At 41.9% G+C, this 18,784-nt stretch overlaps 1 protein-coding gene and 1 long non-coding RNA gene across 5 annotated transcripts in view; one reads left to right on the top strand and one right to left on the bottom strand.

Moving 5' to 3' along the window:
* Positions 1-9,760, top strand: part of nova2 (NOVA alternative splicing regulator 2) — an 80,868-nt gene extending 71,108 nt beyond the window's left edge. For all 3 annotated transcript variants that reach the window (XM_007552426.2, XM_007552427.2, XM_007552428.2), the window contains one exon: positions 8,566-9,760. In XM_007552426.2, the coding sequence (XP_007552488.1) occupies positions 8,566-9,588 (1,023 nt within the window). In that variant the 3' untranslated portion in view covers positions 9,589-9,760. The remainder of the gene's footprint in view (positions 1-8,565) is intronic.
* LOC103138288 (uncharacterized) overlaps positions 1-18,784 on the bottom strand; it is a 46,559-nt gene that overhangs the window by 4,587 nt on the left and 23,188 nt on the right. The gene's annotated exons all lie outside the window — the stretch shown is intronic.

Below are 18,784 nucleotides of genomic sequence, written 5' to 3' on the forward strand. Positions count from 1 at the left end.
GAAAAGATGTGACAACATGGACGCTTAAGTTTTCTTTTGTAATCTGCTTACTGTGAAACATCAGTAGCTTTAATTTGTAGTATTAGCTCAGTTAGCATGTGGCATGTTTCGGCATTTCCCTACTTGTAGTGTTTCTTTGTACCATTATCTTTAAACATTAGCACAGCTAGCATGTAGCATCTATTGACAGAATTCCTCTCTCGTAGTGTTAGTTTGTTGTGTTAGCTTGTAGTATTAGCACAAATAGCATGCTGGATCATTCAGCATTTCCCTAATTGTAGTGCTAGTTTGCAGCATTAGCTTGATGCATTAGCGCAGCTAGCATGTGGCATCTTGTAATGGGATTCCTCATTCGCAGTGTTAGTGTGTAGCGTTAGCTTGTAGCATTAGCACAGTTAGCATGTTTATTCATAAATAACAGTCATAATTTGCAAAAAAAAAACAGTAAAAATGGGACAGATTGAGTTGAAGTAACCTGACTCTGACCGGAGGGAGTTTCAGTGATTATTACTCCTACTTTCAAAGACATAACTGTGGAGGCCAAGGCAATAAATCCAAGAACATATGAGCAACGTTATGATGTCAACATATTTCCACCCATTTTCCACAACCTGCCATAGCCAGAAAACGTTAATGTTTAAGGAAAAGACATGAAAACATGGCTGCTTAAGTTTTCTGTTGTTTTGTGCTCACTCATAAATATTGGATATGCTGTTTGGCTTCCCCCACTTCCTGGTCATACTTCATAACATCATACTTCATAACTTTTTATTCATCTTTTTCTTTTATCACTCCTGCAATTTACAGCCTCGGCATAAATGCTCAGTCAGCAAAACGGCAGTGGCTCTCGATCCCTGCTCATCTTCAGCAACAGAGGATACCGAGTTTCTGCATTTTATTACAGACTCTGTAATAAAAATTTTTATTTTTTTTTAGGTCACATGAAACTCAGACAGACATTTTGCTTTCCTTTCAGAAAGGTGAAGGGTCAGTGATGGAAAAACAAAATGTACTCCTGCTGCTTCCTCAGCAGTCGCCAGACGCAGCTTTTAAAGTCCAGTTGATTATTTGATTGTCTCTATAAATCTGGAGTTTTAAAAGTTTGTTGGAATCGAGAGTAAACTAAGAGGATGGCACAATGGCTGGTCAACATCTGGAAAGTTTGTTCTGAATCATTCACTGACAGCACTTCTAATTTGGTAGCTTAAAACATTGTAAAGTTATTTTATAATGATTAAAATGTATAAACTTACAGTGTCCTCCATATTTAATGGCATTCATGGTCATAACTTATAAAAATAACTAAAAAATAAATGAACATTTTCTTGCAGTATTGATACTTTTAAACCAAAATCGTTAGCTAATCAGTTTTACTACTTCACTGCTGCAGACACAAAAGTTTTACTGACCTTTTTAAGTTGCTCCCAAACATATGTGATATAGCATTAGCTTGTACTGTTAGCTTGTACTGTTAGGTTGCGGCATTAGCACAGCTACCATGTGGCGTCTTTCAGCATTTCCTTTCTTGTAGCGCTAGCTCATAGCGTTACCTTGCAGCATTGTTGTAGCTAGAATCTTTCAGCATTTCCTTACACTCAGTGTTAGCTTATGGTGTTGGCTTGTAGCTTACGGCACCTAGCATGTGGGATCTTTCAGCTGAATTCCTTACCTATAATGTTAGCTTGTAGTGATAGCTTGCAGCATTAGCACAACTAGCATGTGGTGTCTTTCAACACTATGCCTTACTTGTAGTGTTGGCTTGCATCATTAGCGCTGTTAGCATGTGCCATCTTTCAACGTTTCCTTAGAAATGCGACAATTTGGGCAAATGAGGATGGATCAAAGAAGAATCTCTGAATAATTTTTGTAGTATCAATTATATCAAAATATTGATTTCTTTGCTAAACGGTCTCAGATAAAAATCAACCACAGGAACCAGAAATGAATTGTTGGCCTCAGGGGAACAAATGCTGAGTTTACAAACGTGTAAACATATTTATATGTGTGTGTTCGTTTATTCCCATGTGTCGCCGTTAGTACAGCTCTGCTGCTGCTCTCCTCTGTCATCCTTTATTTTTAGTTTTGTTTTGGGGGTGGAGGGTTTTCTCTCCTCCTGGATGATGGAAAATGAAGGACGACACAGAGAAGGGGGGAGGGGGGCAAAGGTAAATAAGATGTGGAGAGAGAGAGAGACGGCTAAGCCTGCGGATCAGTGGGAGGCAGATTAAGCTAAAGTCCCTGCTTAAGACTTCAAAGTTCAACCTCCAAGAGCCTCAACAGTTGTTCCGCCGTCCTCCAGCCGCTCTCCGTGTTCAACATGCAGACATTGTTTGGTTTGTCATCGTCGCTGCGCTGGTTTGTACAAAGGTAGAAATAAAGCCACGGTTCGTTTGTGTGCGTTTTGGTGTGCGCGTGTGTTAGCGTTAGCGACATCCGGAGCCGTCTGACCTGGACGGAACGTGACACAAAGCTGTGATGAGAATACGGATCATCATTATCAACATGACGGGTCTAAAAATGACTAATCCAGCATCTATTCCGGAGCAGGTTACCGATATCAGGTTCAGCCGACCGCAGAGATCTATTTCAGAAACGCTCACAGCGGTAGACCAGGCAGGAAAACCTGGTCACTCAAACCACACGTTCTTCATCATATTCTGATGCTGCGTAGTTATTGTTTATAGATGTCGTCATAGCAACATCATCTCAATGAAAATGTAAGAAAAATCCAAATTTCGTACAAGTTTATTGGTTCCCCGCCTTTTTTTTTTTTTTTTTTTATCAGACTAGTACATCTGAAAAATAAAATTAATATTGCAGCAAAGTGTATTTCTTACTAGTTTTCTCAGAAAAGGAATTTTATATCTTTTTATTTCAGAAATTACATTTTTAATTTAATGTCTGAATTCTGACTTTTTCTTTAGAATTTCAGATTTTTTTTTATCTCAGAATTTGAACTTTCTTCCTCAGATTTCAGATTTTTTTCTCAAAATTTTGACTTCCATATTGGAATTCTGAGATTAAAGTATTTTTTTTAGTACATTTTGGGATTCTATTTGTAAATTAAGATCCCAGGATCTGGAGGAAGAGAAGAGCAATCCAGAGTTAATTTTGCTTGAAGTCCAGATTGAAGTTTCCAGCCGGTGCTGGTTTGGGTTGCCATGTCCTGCGCTGGTTCTGGTCCACTGGGTTTAATCGGTCCTCAGCGGCAAAAACGTCCCTTTTAAACCCCAGAGAAGCAGAAAGTCACTGGTCACTAATTAGACAGTTCCTAATCTCCAGTGCCTTGTATTTATTAAAATCCAGTTCATCTGTGTGATAGAAATAATCTGGACCGATATTTAATCCAATTGACCTTCATAAACGTCCAGCGGCTCCAAATCTGAACCCGTTCCAAGCTGCGGACTCCCATCATCCCCGCGCTGCCGTCCGCATCGATTCGGATTTATCCGCTAAGCCCACATCCCTGCTGAAGTCGACACTTCCTTCCCGCTTTCGCAGCGAGTGGATTCATGCTCAGGAGATTGAGTTTGACCTTCGACCTCAGTCCAGCAGCTGCAGCAGCAGGACGTTCTCGTCAGCAGCTGGATGGAAGCCAAAAACCCACCGGCTAACTCTGCAGAAACTTTCCACCAACAAATGTAAACAAGCAGCGAAAAACTAAACCTGAGCCTCAAAAGGCAGGAAGGAGAACGTTTGGATTCTGCCTGCACTGTAAAAACACAAAATCCTACCACCTGTTTTTCTTCTAGTTTTTACTGAACATATCTGTGTACTTGTGAAATAAGACAAAACTAACTGGATTTTGTGTTTTTGCAGTGCAAACAATGCAGAGTGTATTTCAGAGGAAACTTCTTATTGTGTAGGTGAAAAAGTTTAATGTTAAGAAACCAAATACAAAGATTTATTTCCCTCTTTATAAAAGTAAATCCGCTTTTAAGTGCCAAAAATGAAACAAAAATCTTGTTCTGGAATTTAAGACAAATGTTTGGATTTACTTGAAAAGAAAGTCTTTCAGAAACCTCTTCAGTGGGTCCTTTCAAACCTGAAGGATTTTCTTACAAATCTACTGTAAAAACACAAAATCCGAGCAGATGTCTTAGTACCAGTCAAAACTTACTTACAAGTAATTTTTCAGCTAAATAGCTTGTTTCAAGCCAATAATTCCTTAATATTGGTGAAAACTTGTAACCTAGAACTGGGTTGCTAGGTAACCGGTTAGGCTTGGCTGGGGTTGCTAGGTAACAGCGGAGTGGAATATTCTACAAAACTAGAACTTTTTCATCAATTTTAAATTATTTTATCTTTTAATACCAGTTTTCATTAGAGACTGGATAAAAATCGTTGGTAAGATTTAGTTTTTGCAGTGTGCGGTTTGCTGCCAGTCATCGGGCCGAACTGAAGCAACAGTGTCAGCAGGATTAAGAGGATAACTTCTAGAGAAAATGCCCTTCATGCTGGGAACATGCAGCGTGAGGTCTGAGGAAATAATTAACTATTGTAAATTCACCAGAAAATTACAGCCGTAAAAGTTAATGAGAGGAAGACGCTTCGAGACGTCTGAACGCTGGAATGCAAACGGATTATTAAAAAAAAGTGAAAAAGTTGACAGGAGGAAAGAAAACAGGAATATGGAAAGACAAAAAGAGAAAGCAGAGCTTCATTAGTGTGGATCAGTTGGATGTGGAGACAGGAGATGTGATCATTAGCAGCGAGCGGGACTGAGACGCGCCGCTGCTTATCCTCCCACCGACACGGCGCTTCAGAAACGCTCCGTGGAAAAAACATCTGAAACTTCCCACGGATTCTCGTTCATTTCATCCCCCGCCTTCAATCGGGCCGGAGCCGGATTCCTGTCGGCACGTTTTACCGTCAGAATCACTCAAAGACGACACGAATGACTGTTGTAAGAAAAGAAAAGTTGTGCAGTTTGAGCTGCAAAAACCTCCAACTGAACGGTTTTCACCTCCATGTCAGCTGTTTGTCTCCTTAAAGGGGCGGTGTTACGTATTTATCAGACAAATAGTGGCATTTTAAGGCACAGTCAATTAACTTTTAAGTTCAGTTCTTATAAAAATATGACTGAAAAGAAATTTTACTTCCTGGATTTGACATCTTGAGATTGGGTCTCTGTCTCTTTAAGAATCTCCTGCTCTTTCTGTAGCTCCGCCCTCAGGGACTCGTCCCAACATGGCTCCTCTATTAACTCTAACAACGTTTTTACCAGCGTTTCACTGAGAAGTAGCTCCTATAATGAGCTCAGCTGGTATTTGCTAATTGCTGCTGGCTAGTCTGAAGGAGCTGCGTGGGGGGAGGACAGCCCTGTGAGGTGGAACTTGGGACCTGAATCAAAAATCCTACTGCAAAACACAAAACCTTAAAAGTATTTCTGGTCTGGTTTCTAGTGCCAATATCTTGAAATAAGACAAAACAAGTAACTTTTCAGCAAGACGTAGGAACTTGTTTAAAGTCAATACTTGCTTAGTATTGATGAAAAAGTTCTGGTAGTATGCTCCGCTGCCCCGTTACCTAGCAACCCCACCAAAGACCAACCCGTCTCCTAGCAACCCAGTTCTAGTTCCACTGGCAGGTTACTTTCACTTATGGGAGTAATGTTTTGTTATAAAGTTGAATTAATAGTTTTTCATCAGTATTAAATTATTTACTTAATCTCTTAAAATCCTAGCTGAAGGTTATTCTGTCCTATTTCTGGAGTACTGAAAAAATGGACAAACATTTGGTAAAATTGGTTTTTCACTGCAAAAACTCAAAATCTTACCAAGTATTTTTGTTTAGTTTCTAGTGCAAATATTTTAGTAGACCTGAAATAAGACAAAACTAACATTTTAGGAGATTCTGTTAAATAAATCATTCATTAATGTTGATGGAAAAAGTTCTAGATCGACTTTAGCGGAACTAGAACTGGGTTGCTAGGTAACAGGTTGGGCGTGGCTGAGGTTGCTAGGTAACGGCACGGTGGAATATTTAACCAGTGAAACTAAACTTTTTCATCAATATCAATAAATTATTTATTTAAAACAAGCTGCTATATTTTGCTGAAAAGTTACTTGTAAGCTAGTTGATCTTATTTCAAATGCACTAAAATATTTGCACTAGAATACAGACCAAAATGTTCTTGGTTAGATTTTGTGTTTTTGCAGTGTAACGACAGCAGTGACTCCGCTAAATGCTAATCGGCTCAGTTTAAGGTTTGGTGATCAGCAGGAAGTGGAGTTCACACTTTGTTAGTCTCATTCATGTACGCAGCAGACTGTCGCCGCGCCGGCAGCGGCAGCAGCGGGACGTGAGCAGACGTGTCGAGCGATCCTGGCTGTGTTCGAGAGTCGATCAGAGACACAACCGGCTCCCGTTCATGCCTTCAGAGGACAGGAAAACCAACAAACTGAGCTGCTAATCCCAGCAGAGGAGCGGCCCAAACAAACGGCCCCTCAGGAGGAGACCGTATTCCAGCCGCTGCAGCAGAAATGCGACGAGTTTAAATCTGCGCCGCCTTCGCTAATTTTCTATTTCTATGTAAATTCAGCCGCTGCCTGGGAGAAAGAAAGCTGCAGTGCAGATAATGACACACAAGTCAAAAAAAACAAAAAGAAATGCAGCGAATGAGGAGCAAAACACAAATCAAGCACTAATTTAAGCAGGCTAACTGGTTAATGTGGTATAATTTCTCTTCACGCTTTATTTTACTCATTATTACTCAAACCTCTCAGGAATACACAACACGTACGTGTTTAAAAATGTTGGTGAAATGTGATTTTTGCTTTGTTTGCGTCTCTGGAAGCAGAAAGAGCTTCTTTTGTTGCAGGAGGCTTCCTCTGCTGCGAGGTCAGAGCTGCAGCAGACATGCGTCATTCTCTGCAGGCGTCAACGGAGACGCACGTCACAGCCGCGTTTCTGCTCCTTTCACAGCTGCTTCGGTCTGAACGCCGCAAAGTCACAAAACCTTTCTGGGCCGTTTACAGGGCAAATATGTCACTAAAAACAAGAACGTTCAAGCAACTTTTCATCAGAATGTAGGAGCTGGTTTTTAGTCAATAATTCCTTAATACTGATTAAAAAGTTCAAGTTTCACTGGTTCAATATTCTGCCGTTACCTAGCAACCCCAGCCAAGCGCAGCCCGTTACCTAGGAACCCCAGCCAAGCGCAGCCCGTTACCTAGCAACCCCAGCCAAGCCCAGCCCGTTACCTAGCAACCCAGTTCCAGTTCCACTGGCAGGTTATTTCACTAATGAGGGGGAAAATGTCTTGTTACAAGTGAAATAATTTGCTAACAGAACCGACTTTCCGACTTTTTAAATTCTGGAATTTCCAAGATTTTTCCAGAAAATTTCTGAGATCAATCTCAAAATCTCCAGAAGTTTGATTGGTGGAAATGTCCTTGTTATTTATCTGCATGGGCTCTAATAAACCCATGAAGACACATGAAGGTTTTTGATCAAAGGTGAAAAGGGACCTGGGACGAAGTGTTCATTTAATCCCATGGCATGATGCTGCCACCACCACGTTTCACTGTGGATATGTTTGTTTGTTTACTTTTTGGAGTTTTTGCCAGATTTGAATTATTTTTTTCAATAGAAATTCAAAATGTTATCTTTTGCCCCTCCTTCAGTGCTTTTGTCAACTTTTAAGCTTTTTATTTTGAAGGAATGTCCAGTTATTTTAACATCTTCATCGTTCCATGGTGTCTAAATGGCACTAAAATATGTTGCATCCTTTTCTGGACTCTCATGTTTTCTGCTATGATCATTTTTCCACCTCAGCTGATCTCAGTGTTGCATCTGGATGAAGCATTGAAGAGAAAATAAAAATAAAAAGTTTCTTTGTGTAAATTTTAGATTTCCAGCTCAGAATCGCAGGTTTTCTGTGCGCCTCGTCGGCCCCGCTCCCTTTTTCTCTACCCTTTGAATGCCGGAGCTGTGTTTCCATGGCAACGCTGACCCCTGGGAGCCGGTGTTACTTATTTTTTTATTTTTCTCTCTCCACAGAAGTACCCTCTTTAGCATTCCTCTTTCTACTCTCTCTCTGTCATCCGTCCATCCATCCCTCCCACTCTGTTTACCTCTTCCTGCCTCTCCTCCGCTGCCTCGCTCTGTTATTCAGCAAAACCATGAAAATAATAAAAAATAATAAATCCTGCAGACAGTTTGTAATCTTCCACGTCAGGCTCCAGTGACACTTTGAATGTCCATTTCCTTTCATCACCTCTCAGACATCATTCATCTTTTGTCGTTTCTCTCTTTTCCACTTCCTCTCCTTGTCATAGTCAAGCTAGCATAACTGACCTACTTCCCTCTTCCAGGCTATTATTTCTTTTAATTAAAGCTTTTTCCTGACTTGTTATCTAGCTGTGGTAGTGTTCAGTCAGTAGAAAAGGACATTTTCTTTTGTATATCAGGAGTACATTTAGTAATTAGCAGCTAAAACCAAAGCTAGTCGTCGTTAGCAGCGGTTTCCTGCGGGATCTCGCTCTGCAGCGTCTCTTGGACTTGCGGTTACAATGTTTTCCTGTCGATAACTCTTCTTCTGTCTTCTTGTCCTCCCAACAGGCCAAGCTGATTGTCCCCAACAGCACAGCCGGCCTCATCATCGGCAAAGGCGGCGCTACGGTCAAGGCGGTGATGGAGCAGTCTGGGGCTTGGGTCCAGCTGTCCCAGAAGCCCGAGGGCATCAACTTGCAGGAGCGCGTGGTCACCATCAGCGGCGAGCCGGAGCAGAACCGCAAAGCCGTGGAGATCATCATCCAGAAGATCCAGGAAGACCCGCAGAGCTCCTCCTGCCTCAACATCTCCTACTCCAACATCACCGGGCCGGTGGCCAACTCCAACCCCACCGGCTCCCCGTACGCCAACTCCACCGAGGTGATGCCGGCAGCGGCGGCCGCTGCAGCCGCCACCGCCTCCTCTCTGCTGGGCCAGGCGGGCCTGGCGGGAGTCGGCGCGTTCCCGACCACCATGTCCAGCTTCTCAGGCAACGATTTGCTCGCCATCACCTCCGCGCTCAACACCCTGGCCAGCTACGGCTACAACACCAACTCTCTGGGGCTGGGGCTCAATCCCGCCGCCGCTTCCGGGGTGCTAGCCGCCGTAGCGGCTAACGCCAACCCAGCAGCGGCCGCCGCGGCTAATTTGTTAGCGTCGTATGCCAGCGACGCGTCTACCAGCGCAGCGCACCCCGCTGCCAGCCTGGGAGGCCTCTCTCTGGGCTCCCTGGCGGCCGCCACCGGCGCCACCAACGGCTACCTGAGCGCGGCGTCGCCTCTGGTGGCGTCATCCCTCCTGGCGACGGAGAAGCTAGCAGAGGGAGCCAAGGAAGTGGTCGAGATCGCCGTGCCGGAGAACCTCGTCGGCGCCATCTTGGGGAAAGGCGGGAAGACGCTAGTGGAGTACCAGGAGCTGACCGGCGCCAGGATCCAGATCTCGAAGAAAGGCGAGTTCATCCCGGGAACTCGGAACAGGAAGGTGACCATCACGGGGTCGCAGGCCGCCACGCAGGCCGCGCAGTACCTGATCAGCCAGCGGATCACCTACGAGCAGGGCGTCCGCGCCACCAACCCACAGAAGGTGGGCTAAACCTGACAGGAAATGAGGAGGAAAAGAGGAAAAGTGAAAAAGGAATGGGGGCTTCGGGGGAGGAGAGCAAAGAAAAAGGGAGAATGGAAAAAGGAGAGGAGAGAAAGAATGTCGGAAGGAATCGTTTGCGCCGTTTTCTTCTGCGTGTTTTCAGTATTCTATATTAAAAAAAGGAAGTTTTTTTGACTCAAAGCAAAAATGTGCTGAGAAGGCGAGGAGGGGAGGGGGAGCGAGTTATTACGCTGAAAAACCAAGAAAAATGTGTAAAATGTAAATAAGGTTTTATTACTTAACGTCTTGACCTTTCGGGATTTTTTTATTGTTTTATTTTTTGTTTTTTGTTCAGTAAATTAAGCTGTCTGTGTATTGTGTGGACAGAGCTGAATGCCATTTAGACTGGGAGGCTACAGAGTGCGGCGGGGTCAGGGGTCACGGGGGTCAGGGTGAGGGTTGGTGTTTACAGGGTGCAGCGCTCCAAAATCCCGTCCCAGCCGCCGGCCCCTCCAGCCCACACGCTGTATCCTCAGATTTTACTTTGATTTTATTTAATCCAGATTTTAAATTCGCCCCCCGCCCCTTTCGCTTCGCCCCCACCCCCTTTTTTAACGGTTTTAAAAAAGAGAAAGATTGCAAACTTTAGCTTGATGTGTGTAAGCTAAGAAACGTCCTCAACTCCCAAAACCTTCGCCTCCCTCGAATCTCGGTGAGGAGCGTGAGGGCGTTTCTTCACACACACACACACACACACACACACACACACTTACACACACACACACAGGCGCAACCGGTGCAGCGCTGCAGACCCGCCTCTGCAGCATAATAATAATAATAATAATAATAACACTTATGATGGCAGTAGCTGCGTTTCCGGCACAAATGTGCAGAAAAGTTTCGCCAATTTCACAATTAAATAAGAAGATGAGTCATTAAAAAACCACTTCCTGTTTTCTTCTTCTTCGTGGTTTGCGCGAGAATCAACATCCGGTAGCTGGTCATGTGACTCGTGCGATCCGAAAAAATTGTCTCCATTGCAGTTTTTATTGAAAAAATTAAAAAATAAAATTTTTAAATGAAAATATATTTTGAAAATGTCGACTTGTGCCGTCATGTGTTGACTGGAAACGCAGCTAATGTCGTTTTGCTACAGGAAATCTCCACCACTGTCGCTATTTATTAATAACATCGCCCGTTTAAAGCGTAGTCTTCTTTTTTTAATCTGTGAATTCAGGTTGACATGAATGTAAATGAGACTTTTGTTCTGGTTTTTGTTTTCATGTAAGAGGAATAGTAATGTCAAATAGTGTAATATATGTCTTATTTATGTCCAGTGAGAGAGCCGCCCCAGGCAGGAAGATCATTAGAGTGATATATCCAGTCAAAGAACAGGGAACACACACACACACGAGCGCTGAAAGGAAACGTCACAGCACCATATCTGGTGCCGCTGACAGAGAATCCATCATATCTGTTGTCTGTAGCTGAAGTGAAGCGTCCAGTTATCGTCCGCTGCAACTAAAACTGAATCGTTCAGACGAGACGTTGGGATGAAAAAACATGGAAATTTGTCCGTTTGAAAAGTTGAAATTTTGCTAGGAAACAGAAATATTTTGAGATTAATGTTGGAAATTAGGTAGAAAACAAACATGGGAATATCTGAGTCTGAGAGTCAAAAATTGGCTAAAAAACTCAGAAATTTTGAGATTTAGCCATTTTAAAAAAGTGTAAATTTCTGAGTTTGAAAAGTTGAACATTTTTGACTTTTTCAAATTTTATAATTTTATTGTCAAAGAAAAAAATTTACTCAAACTCAAATTTCCAATATTTTTCTAGAAAATTTCTGAGATCTCAAAATTTCTAACCAAATTTTTGACTTTTCAAAAATTTTGAGATTAATCTGAGAAATTTAAAGATTAATCTCAGAAATTTTTGAGAAAAAAAAAACGTGGAAAATTCTGAATTTCGGAAATCAAAACTTCCTGACTTTAGAATCTTTACAAAGTTAAAGATTTTTCTAGAAATTTCTGAGATCTTAACATTTTTACATAAAATTTTCAACTTTTAAAAATTTGGAGATTAATCTCAGAAAATTGCTGAGAAAAAAATCCAAAGAGTTGAATATTTTCTAGAAAAATCTCAGAAATTTTGAGGAAAAACACACAGTCATTTCTGAGTTTGAAAAGACGGAAATGTTTGACTTTTGGAAACATTTCAAAAAGTCAGAAGTTGTGAAACTCAGAAATTTCCAAGATTTGTTTTCTAGAAAGTACTAGAGATTAAGGTCAAAATTTTCAAGTTTTCCTACCAAATTTTCGCAGACACTCATTCGCTCGCCGAAGGAAACACCCGGCGCTTTATGTGGCGCTACCCATCACACGCTCGGCGCAGCCTGCAGTTCCCTTTCCAGTCCAGCAGGGGGCTTATCGGCGCTGTGGTGCAGCCGCGTTGCGCTCTCGTTTATCCTGCTCTGCTGCTGCAGCGAAGCGCCCTGCTGCAGCTGAACCTGCGTCGTTCAGACGAGCCGTTGCGCTGAGACCCGATCTCGGCCTGTGGTCTTCCAAACCCGCCTCCCCTGTTTCAGTTTAACTGGATCCAGCCAGAGCACTTAGGACTGACTGACTACTGAGGAGACGCAGCCGTCGAGTCGGGCGCAAACACTAAATAAAAACACTGAAACGTCGTTCGTCTGGGGGCCACCGCTGAATCTGCGCGCAGATTTGTTCTTCAAAAGGCAGCATGCATATCAGTGAAAGGAGATAAACTCGCCCGTCCGACTGCCACGGGGTCAAAGGTCAAAGGGCAGATGTCCAGCACGCACCCGGGGAGCGGAGCTCCCGTTCGTTTACTGCCCGCTGTAGGCTGCTGAAGATGCTGTTGTTTATTGTGTTGAATATATTTTGTGTTGTGTTTTTTTAAGCAAATCGGAGTACACTGAATTATTATTATTTTTCTTATTTTGTCTTAATGCACTGTGAAGCTAGAGAGCCGCCCCCCGACCCGCTGGAGGTCAGGGACGCGTGCTGCAGACGGCATCATGACTGGCAGGGAAACAAAACAAAAAAATCCACGTATCTGAAACATCTGAAGAAGTCGTCATATCCGAGTCCTGAGGGAGAGACCGGGTCGCAAACCGGATCAAATCAAACCAGTTCTTCAACGCAGCTCAGAGTTTTATAGTCCAAACGCTAAAACTGAGGAGGGGGTGTGGTGTTTTATTTTTATTTTTCTTTTACTAAGCTAAAACAACAACAACAATCTGAGCCCAGATCAGATTTGCTAGCGAACGTGTCGTTCTCAGTTGGAGCGCCAGTGAGGGTTTAATCTCCACCACTTGGTAAGGAGGCTTCTTTACTCCCATCTAACTCCATCCACACTCTGCTCACCTCCTCTTTCCCAGTGCACTCCCATTCTGACACCCTTCTCCTCCTAACACATCGCTCCATGGGTGACTATGTCTGCTGTTTTCCCCGATCGATGCATGTCTGCTGCTTGCCCCAGCAAACGCCTCAGAGTGAGTCTGCAGAGAGCCACGCCTGCAGAGCTGCAGGAGGAAGCGGCTTTTCAGCCGGAGTCCCGTTTGCACAAACTGCGGCGGCGTGTTGGAGGCGATGAGGACGAGGAAACGGGAGGAAGTTCAGACAAAAAAATCTGCAAAATTTGGGACCGACTTCAGAAATTTTCTAGAAAAAAACCAAGAAGTTTCCGAGTTTGAAAAGTTGAAAATTTGATTGAAAATCTCAGAAATGTTTCAGAAAAAAAAAAAGTTTAAAATTTGATAGAAAAACTGTAAATTTGAGGTTAATCTAAAAATGTTTTTAGAAAAAAATAAGAGGTTTCTGAGTTTGAAAAGTTAAAATTTTGCCAGAAAAAAATATTGAAGTCTGAGTTTTAGAAGTTAAAAATTTGATAGAAAAAAGCTCAAATTTTGAGACGAATGTAAGAAATTTTCTAGAATTTTTATGTTTTTTTTCATTTAAAAAACAATCGGCTTTGAGCTCCAAAAGTCAAAAATTTGCTTGGAAAATCTCAGATATGTTCAGATTAATCAGAGATTTGAGAAAAGTTTCAAAATTCAAAAACTTTTGACTTTTAAAATCTCCAAATTACTTTTCTTGAAAATCTCTGTTACTTTCAAAGCTTCAGAGTTTCTTATTTCTCAAATTCAGGAGTTTCCAGTTTTTTCTTTTAGAAAATTTCTGAGATTAAACTTAAATTTCTTTTTTCTAGCAATTATTTGACTTTTCAGGCTCGTAAATGTTCTGATTTTTGTAGGAACCTTCTGAGACGTTTTGCCAGAAGTTGAGCTCCGTTTCTCGTTTCTCTGTCCGCAGCGGCCCAACACGCCGTCGCACTCGGACACATATCACCAGGGAGAATCTTGACTCGGGTTTGACTGGATTTCATTGGTAGATTTTGCGCTCCCATTCTTCGGTGGACAGATACTGTGCTGCATGCGTTTCGTTTGAAAATAATCATTATTTAACCTTAAAAAATGTCAGACTCACTGGAATTTGTGATTTTAAACAGTTATTATAGATTTAATAGACTGAACGTGCAATATGCAGAAAACATGCATGCAGTGCAGCATCTTTTACGGGAGACGAGTTTAGATTGTTATTAATGAAGAGAGGATCTATATTTCATCTCACTGGTTAAACCTTAAAATAATCTTTAAGTTTTCTCAACGTTAGGCGACTGACATAAAAATGTGACAAGTACTGGAAGCAATACTCGCGTCGGCATATCGTGTTGTCCCGTCTTTTATCCTCTGTCTGCCGCGTAGGAGCGTTAAACCGTAGGTGTTGGATAGGTTTACAAAAGTACATCTTTTTCTTTTTGTTTTCTTTTTTAAAATTGTGGAAATGCTGCTATTTAATAGTTGATGTACTAAGACGAAAACATATCGGAGCCTGTCCTTCAGCTGGAGCAGCGAGTTTGAAGCGACGGTGTAAAAATAAATGTTAGACGCTGACAATAAGTTAATTTTGTGCCAAACATGTCTTGAAGGAGCTAAAACTCTAAACGTGTTAACTCAAAAACATTAGGTAATAAGAGACCTCCTTTTATATTAAGAAAATGTGAAAAGTGCCAAATGAAACTTATTTATAGTAAGGGTGAAGTTCCCATATCTGTTTTTAAGAGCTAGCTAGGCTACAAGACGAAGCACCTCACTATAACTTTCATGTTCTGTCCTTCCTGCTAAAGGAGGAACCGCCATCTTAGCATTAGGCGACCCTCTGGGAACTCAACCTCCCAGAATGCAACAGCACTACTACAACTCTGGGGCTAGACCGATCAACATAGCGATAGCTTAGCATCGTCATGCTAAAGAAAATGTGACTAAGATAGCATTCTTAAATACAACCTTTTATAGCTACAAGAAAAAAATAAATAAAATGTATTTTGTGGAGATAGATGTTATCTTTTTTGCACGTCTATATTGCATGATATCAAAGTGAAGCGTGGACAAAAAAAGAAAAAAACAAAGAAAAACAAATAATAAAAAAATAGGCAGTGTGTGTTGTTGATTTTCTGAAACAAATCTCTGCATGTCGATAAGGGTAGAGCATTTTGATATTGTTTTACGTTCAAACTGTTGTTATTCCATGCAGCTGCTTTAAAACAAACATGGCCGCCTCATGTTTGCTACAACAGGAAGAGGATTTTTTAGAGTTTAAATTGACTTCCTTGCGAGGGATTTGAACAAAGCTTTTGAACAAACTTTCTTTTCTTACATCCTGAGCGAGCTTGGACTAAAAATATCGAAATGCACATAAAAAATGTTAAAAAATCTATATATTTCTTAGGATTTAGCTACAAATCTAGACAGAGATTGTCCACGAATGTTCTCATCATTTCATGAGTTTCACTTTTCTCACAACTGCTGCAGGAGCTTTCATGTGTTTCTCTGTGTGGTTTCGTCCTCTAACATTACTAACCTGGTGACGCGTTACGTCTGGAGTCTTTTTATTCCCCTTCCCCTCGATTTCTGGCTAATCTTGGAATTAATCCATCAGTTTATGCAGTTCAGGAGGAATCCAGCACCGGTGTGAGAGAAGGAGGTAAAAACTCCTTCATGCGTTTTTCCTCTGCTTTTAATCGGGATGCACCGATCCGGTCATCAGAACCGGACGATTATTTCCTGTTACTTAATGAATCGAAACAGAAAAGTGACATTTCTTCATGCTGTAAACACTTAAATGAAATGTTCTGAGTTTAAATAAAGGTTAGGGATCCTTACAGTATAATGATACAGTATTTATTTACTGCTTTTTATATACTTAGACCTAGACAATGATATACTGCACAGATTATTACACTTTATTGATTATCAATTATCTTGTTATAGCATAAAACAACAGTAGTTTCCACGCTGTGACTCTCCGGGGGGTTTTGTGCTGCAGAAATATTTCCGTTCAGCAGAATCTCTTTTTTTGTAAACGATGCTAAGCTAATGATGCAACTCTGGCATTTCACTAGAATAACAGAAAATATTGCCATAGACAAGTGATCAAAATCAATAGGAAATACGTCTGTAAAACGTTCAATATTTTTTAAACTCTGATCCAGAACCGCAAAGCATTCTGGGAGATGAAGGCAAAGGAAAGACACTAGCCGCTAAAACTCTCACTGCTAGCTAAGCTAGGTTGGTGGAATCACCGGACTCGCTCACTCTTCGGTTGCCTAGCAACAGCCTGCTGGATAAGAAGCAGTTACAAGTCCCCCCTTCCCCCCCCCACCTTTGGTTACCTAGCAACGACCTGCTGAGTAACTGGCAGCTTAAAGTTGTTTGAATATAAACAACAGGAAAGCTGAGGCCAACAGTTTGGCAGTATTTCAGATATTTGACACAAGAAACTAATTAATAGCTGTTGATAGACTTATATTTGTTTTTCAGTTGTAACAGTATTACAACGTTTTAAAATGTGATTTTTTGTGATCAGCCTCATTCAGGAAAACCTGCAGCAGGTTTTGTTTCTCGGGTTTTCGGTCCTTAAAAGAAGCAAACCGGACGTGATCGGTATCGGCTGAGATCGGTGCATCTCTGGTAAACGCCTTTCTAACTTCCAGAAAAAAGAAAAAAAAAGTATTTTGAATCCCGGCACCTCCTGTGTTCACTTTATTGGCTTCAGCATGGCCGTCTGATCGTCCCGTCAGAAAGTATTGCCATGAGGTTTTAAATGTTTGCACTAAACTGTGCTGACACTGCATGGCAGGCCGAGCTGAGCGAGACGACTGGAGATGTTTAGCAGCAATCCGTGTTTTGTGTGTTTAAATGTGCATGCTCCTCATGTCCGTCTCTGTTGAAAGCCGATGAATCATAATTTCCCAAATGTGTAGCGAGTTTAACCCCCAGCCTGCTCAACAGGTTCTGGTTTTTATTTGTCATTTTTTGGCCCGTTTCACTCCACCTACCTCTAGAAACCTGCTTTCCACGGTGTGTTACAGGAAACTCGGTCCCCATTGAAACACCAGCAGCAACTGTAGACTGCATTTGTCACATCACTGTTTTTCTGTTTCTTCTTCTGTTGATCTCTTTACCTTCCTGGTTTTTGGTTTGTACTGTATGCTCTAACCCGAATCTGTTTTAACAAAAAAAGGAAAAAAAGAATGCCATTTTCTGTGTGTAGCTTGTTTACCCTTTTTTTCCAAACATACACACATAAACACAAACAAAACACACTCCATGCTCTCCTTTTTGTGCACTTTCACTGCCCACTCCTTCCTCCTCCTCCCCCTCCTCCTCTTCGTCCAAACATACACTCACACTTTTCTTCTCCTCCGCCGCCTCCCACGAATCTCTTCTCTCGAGTGCCAAAATAGAAAAAAGAGAGGAAAACAAACAAAAAAACAAAAACAAACAGTGACTACTACTCCTCCTCCTACTACTACCATTCCAAGCGTTTTTTGAGTTGTATTGTCTTGGACATCCATCTTGGAAGCACCCATGAAGCCAGCATGCTCCGCCCCTCATAACATGATGTCGCTCATGACGCCTCAACTGAACGGCACCTTTTGCCCCACCTACCACCACCTGTCTCCTCCTCCTCCTCTTCCTCACCTCCCCCCACCCTCCACCCTCCACAGAGCTAAACCCGGCCAGGATTAACCCCTCTGCAGGTCGGCTACCTTCCTTCTCCAAAACCAAACAGAAACAGCTACTACCGCTCATGCCAGCTGCTTTTTCTTTTCTTTTTTCCTCCTAATTCTGTCATTTCTTCAGCCTGTTGGACTCCATTTTGATTGTGTGCCATTTCCCCCTTTCCTTTCTTCCTTTCTCTGTGATCTCTCTCGCTCCATTTGATTTTTTCTCAATGGGGAAAGATAAAAAAAAAAACTCCATTTTGTTTTTTTCTAATGATGATTTTTTTTTGTTTCTGTTTGTCGTTTAACATCCAAATCACGCCGACGCACGCACCGTGGTGTGTGTGTGGGGGAGTGTTTACGCACCGTCAGCTGCGCAGCCCATCCTCTGTCTTCTTGAACTATTTTTGAACTTTCACCCCACCCCCTCCTCCTCCCCCCTTCCTCATGAACTTTGACCTTCCTTCCCCACTTCTGTGTTCATCCAACTGTTTGGACGATAACTCTCCATTCCATCCCCAAAACCTCTCTTGAGACTGTGCAATGCTAGCTGATATGATTGGATTATTATTATTTTTTTGTTTGTTTGTTTGTTTGTTTGTTGCTCATCATTGGGGGACATTTCTCTGAGATACAAGTCAAAAAAAAAATGAAAGTAAGAAAAAGATCCTTAAAGAAAAAAAACGCATAAAAAGCAACTGTTTCTCCACGTTTTTTTCTCTCTCTCTCATTGTAAATATTTTTGTCAGATTTTTTGCCAAGCTGTAAAGAGAGAACGTGTTAAGCAGAAAGGGGCCGGCAGCATAAAGAGAGAAACTCCTGAACTCCCGTAGTTTAATCTTTAATCGGCTCTGCTAGTGTTGCCCTGTGCTGTTGTTATTAGTGTTGATTTACCTCCTGTGTGCACTGTTAGCCTCCCTGTTAGCTTCAGATAGCAACCGCTAACCATGACGGCTAGCTAAACGCCATTCTCGATGTGCATTTGTTGATGTTTTTCCTACCAGTGAGTTGTAGTGGCGTTAGTGTGTTTTTATTAGCGTTAGCCACATATATCATCATTACAAAAAAATAAAAACACCGACATTAGTGGGGGAAAAAAAAATAGAAAAAGTCG

The sequence above is a fragment of the Poecilia formosa genome, unplaced genomic scaffold (genome assembly GCF_000485575.1).
Source record: "Poecilia formosa unplaced genomic scaffold, Poecilia_formosa-5.1.2 Scaffold48, whole genome shotgun sequence".
In the NCBI taxonomy this organism is placed as follows: Eukaryota; Metazoa; Chordata; class Actinopteri; order Cyprinodontiformes; family Poeciliidae; genus Poecilia; species Poecilia formosa.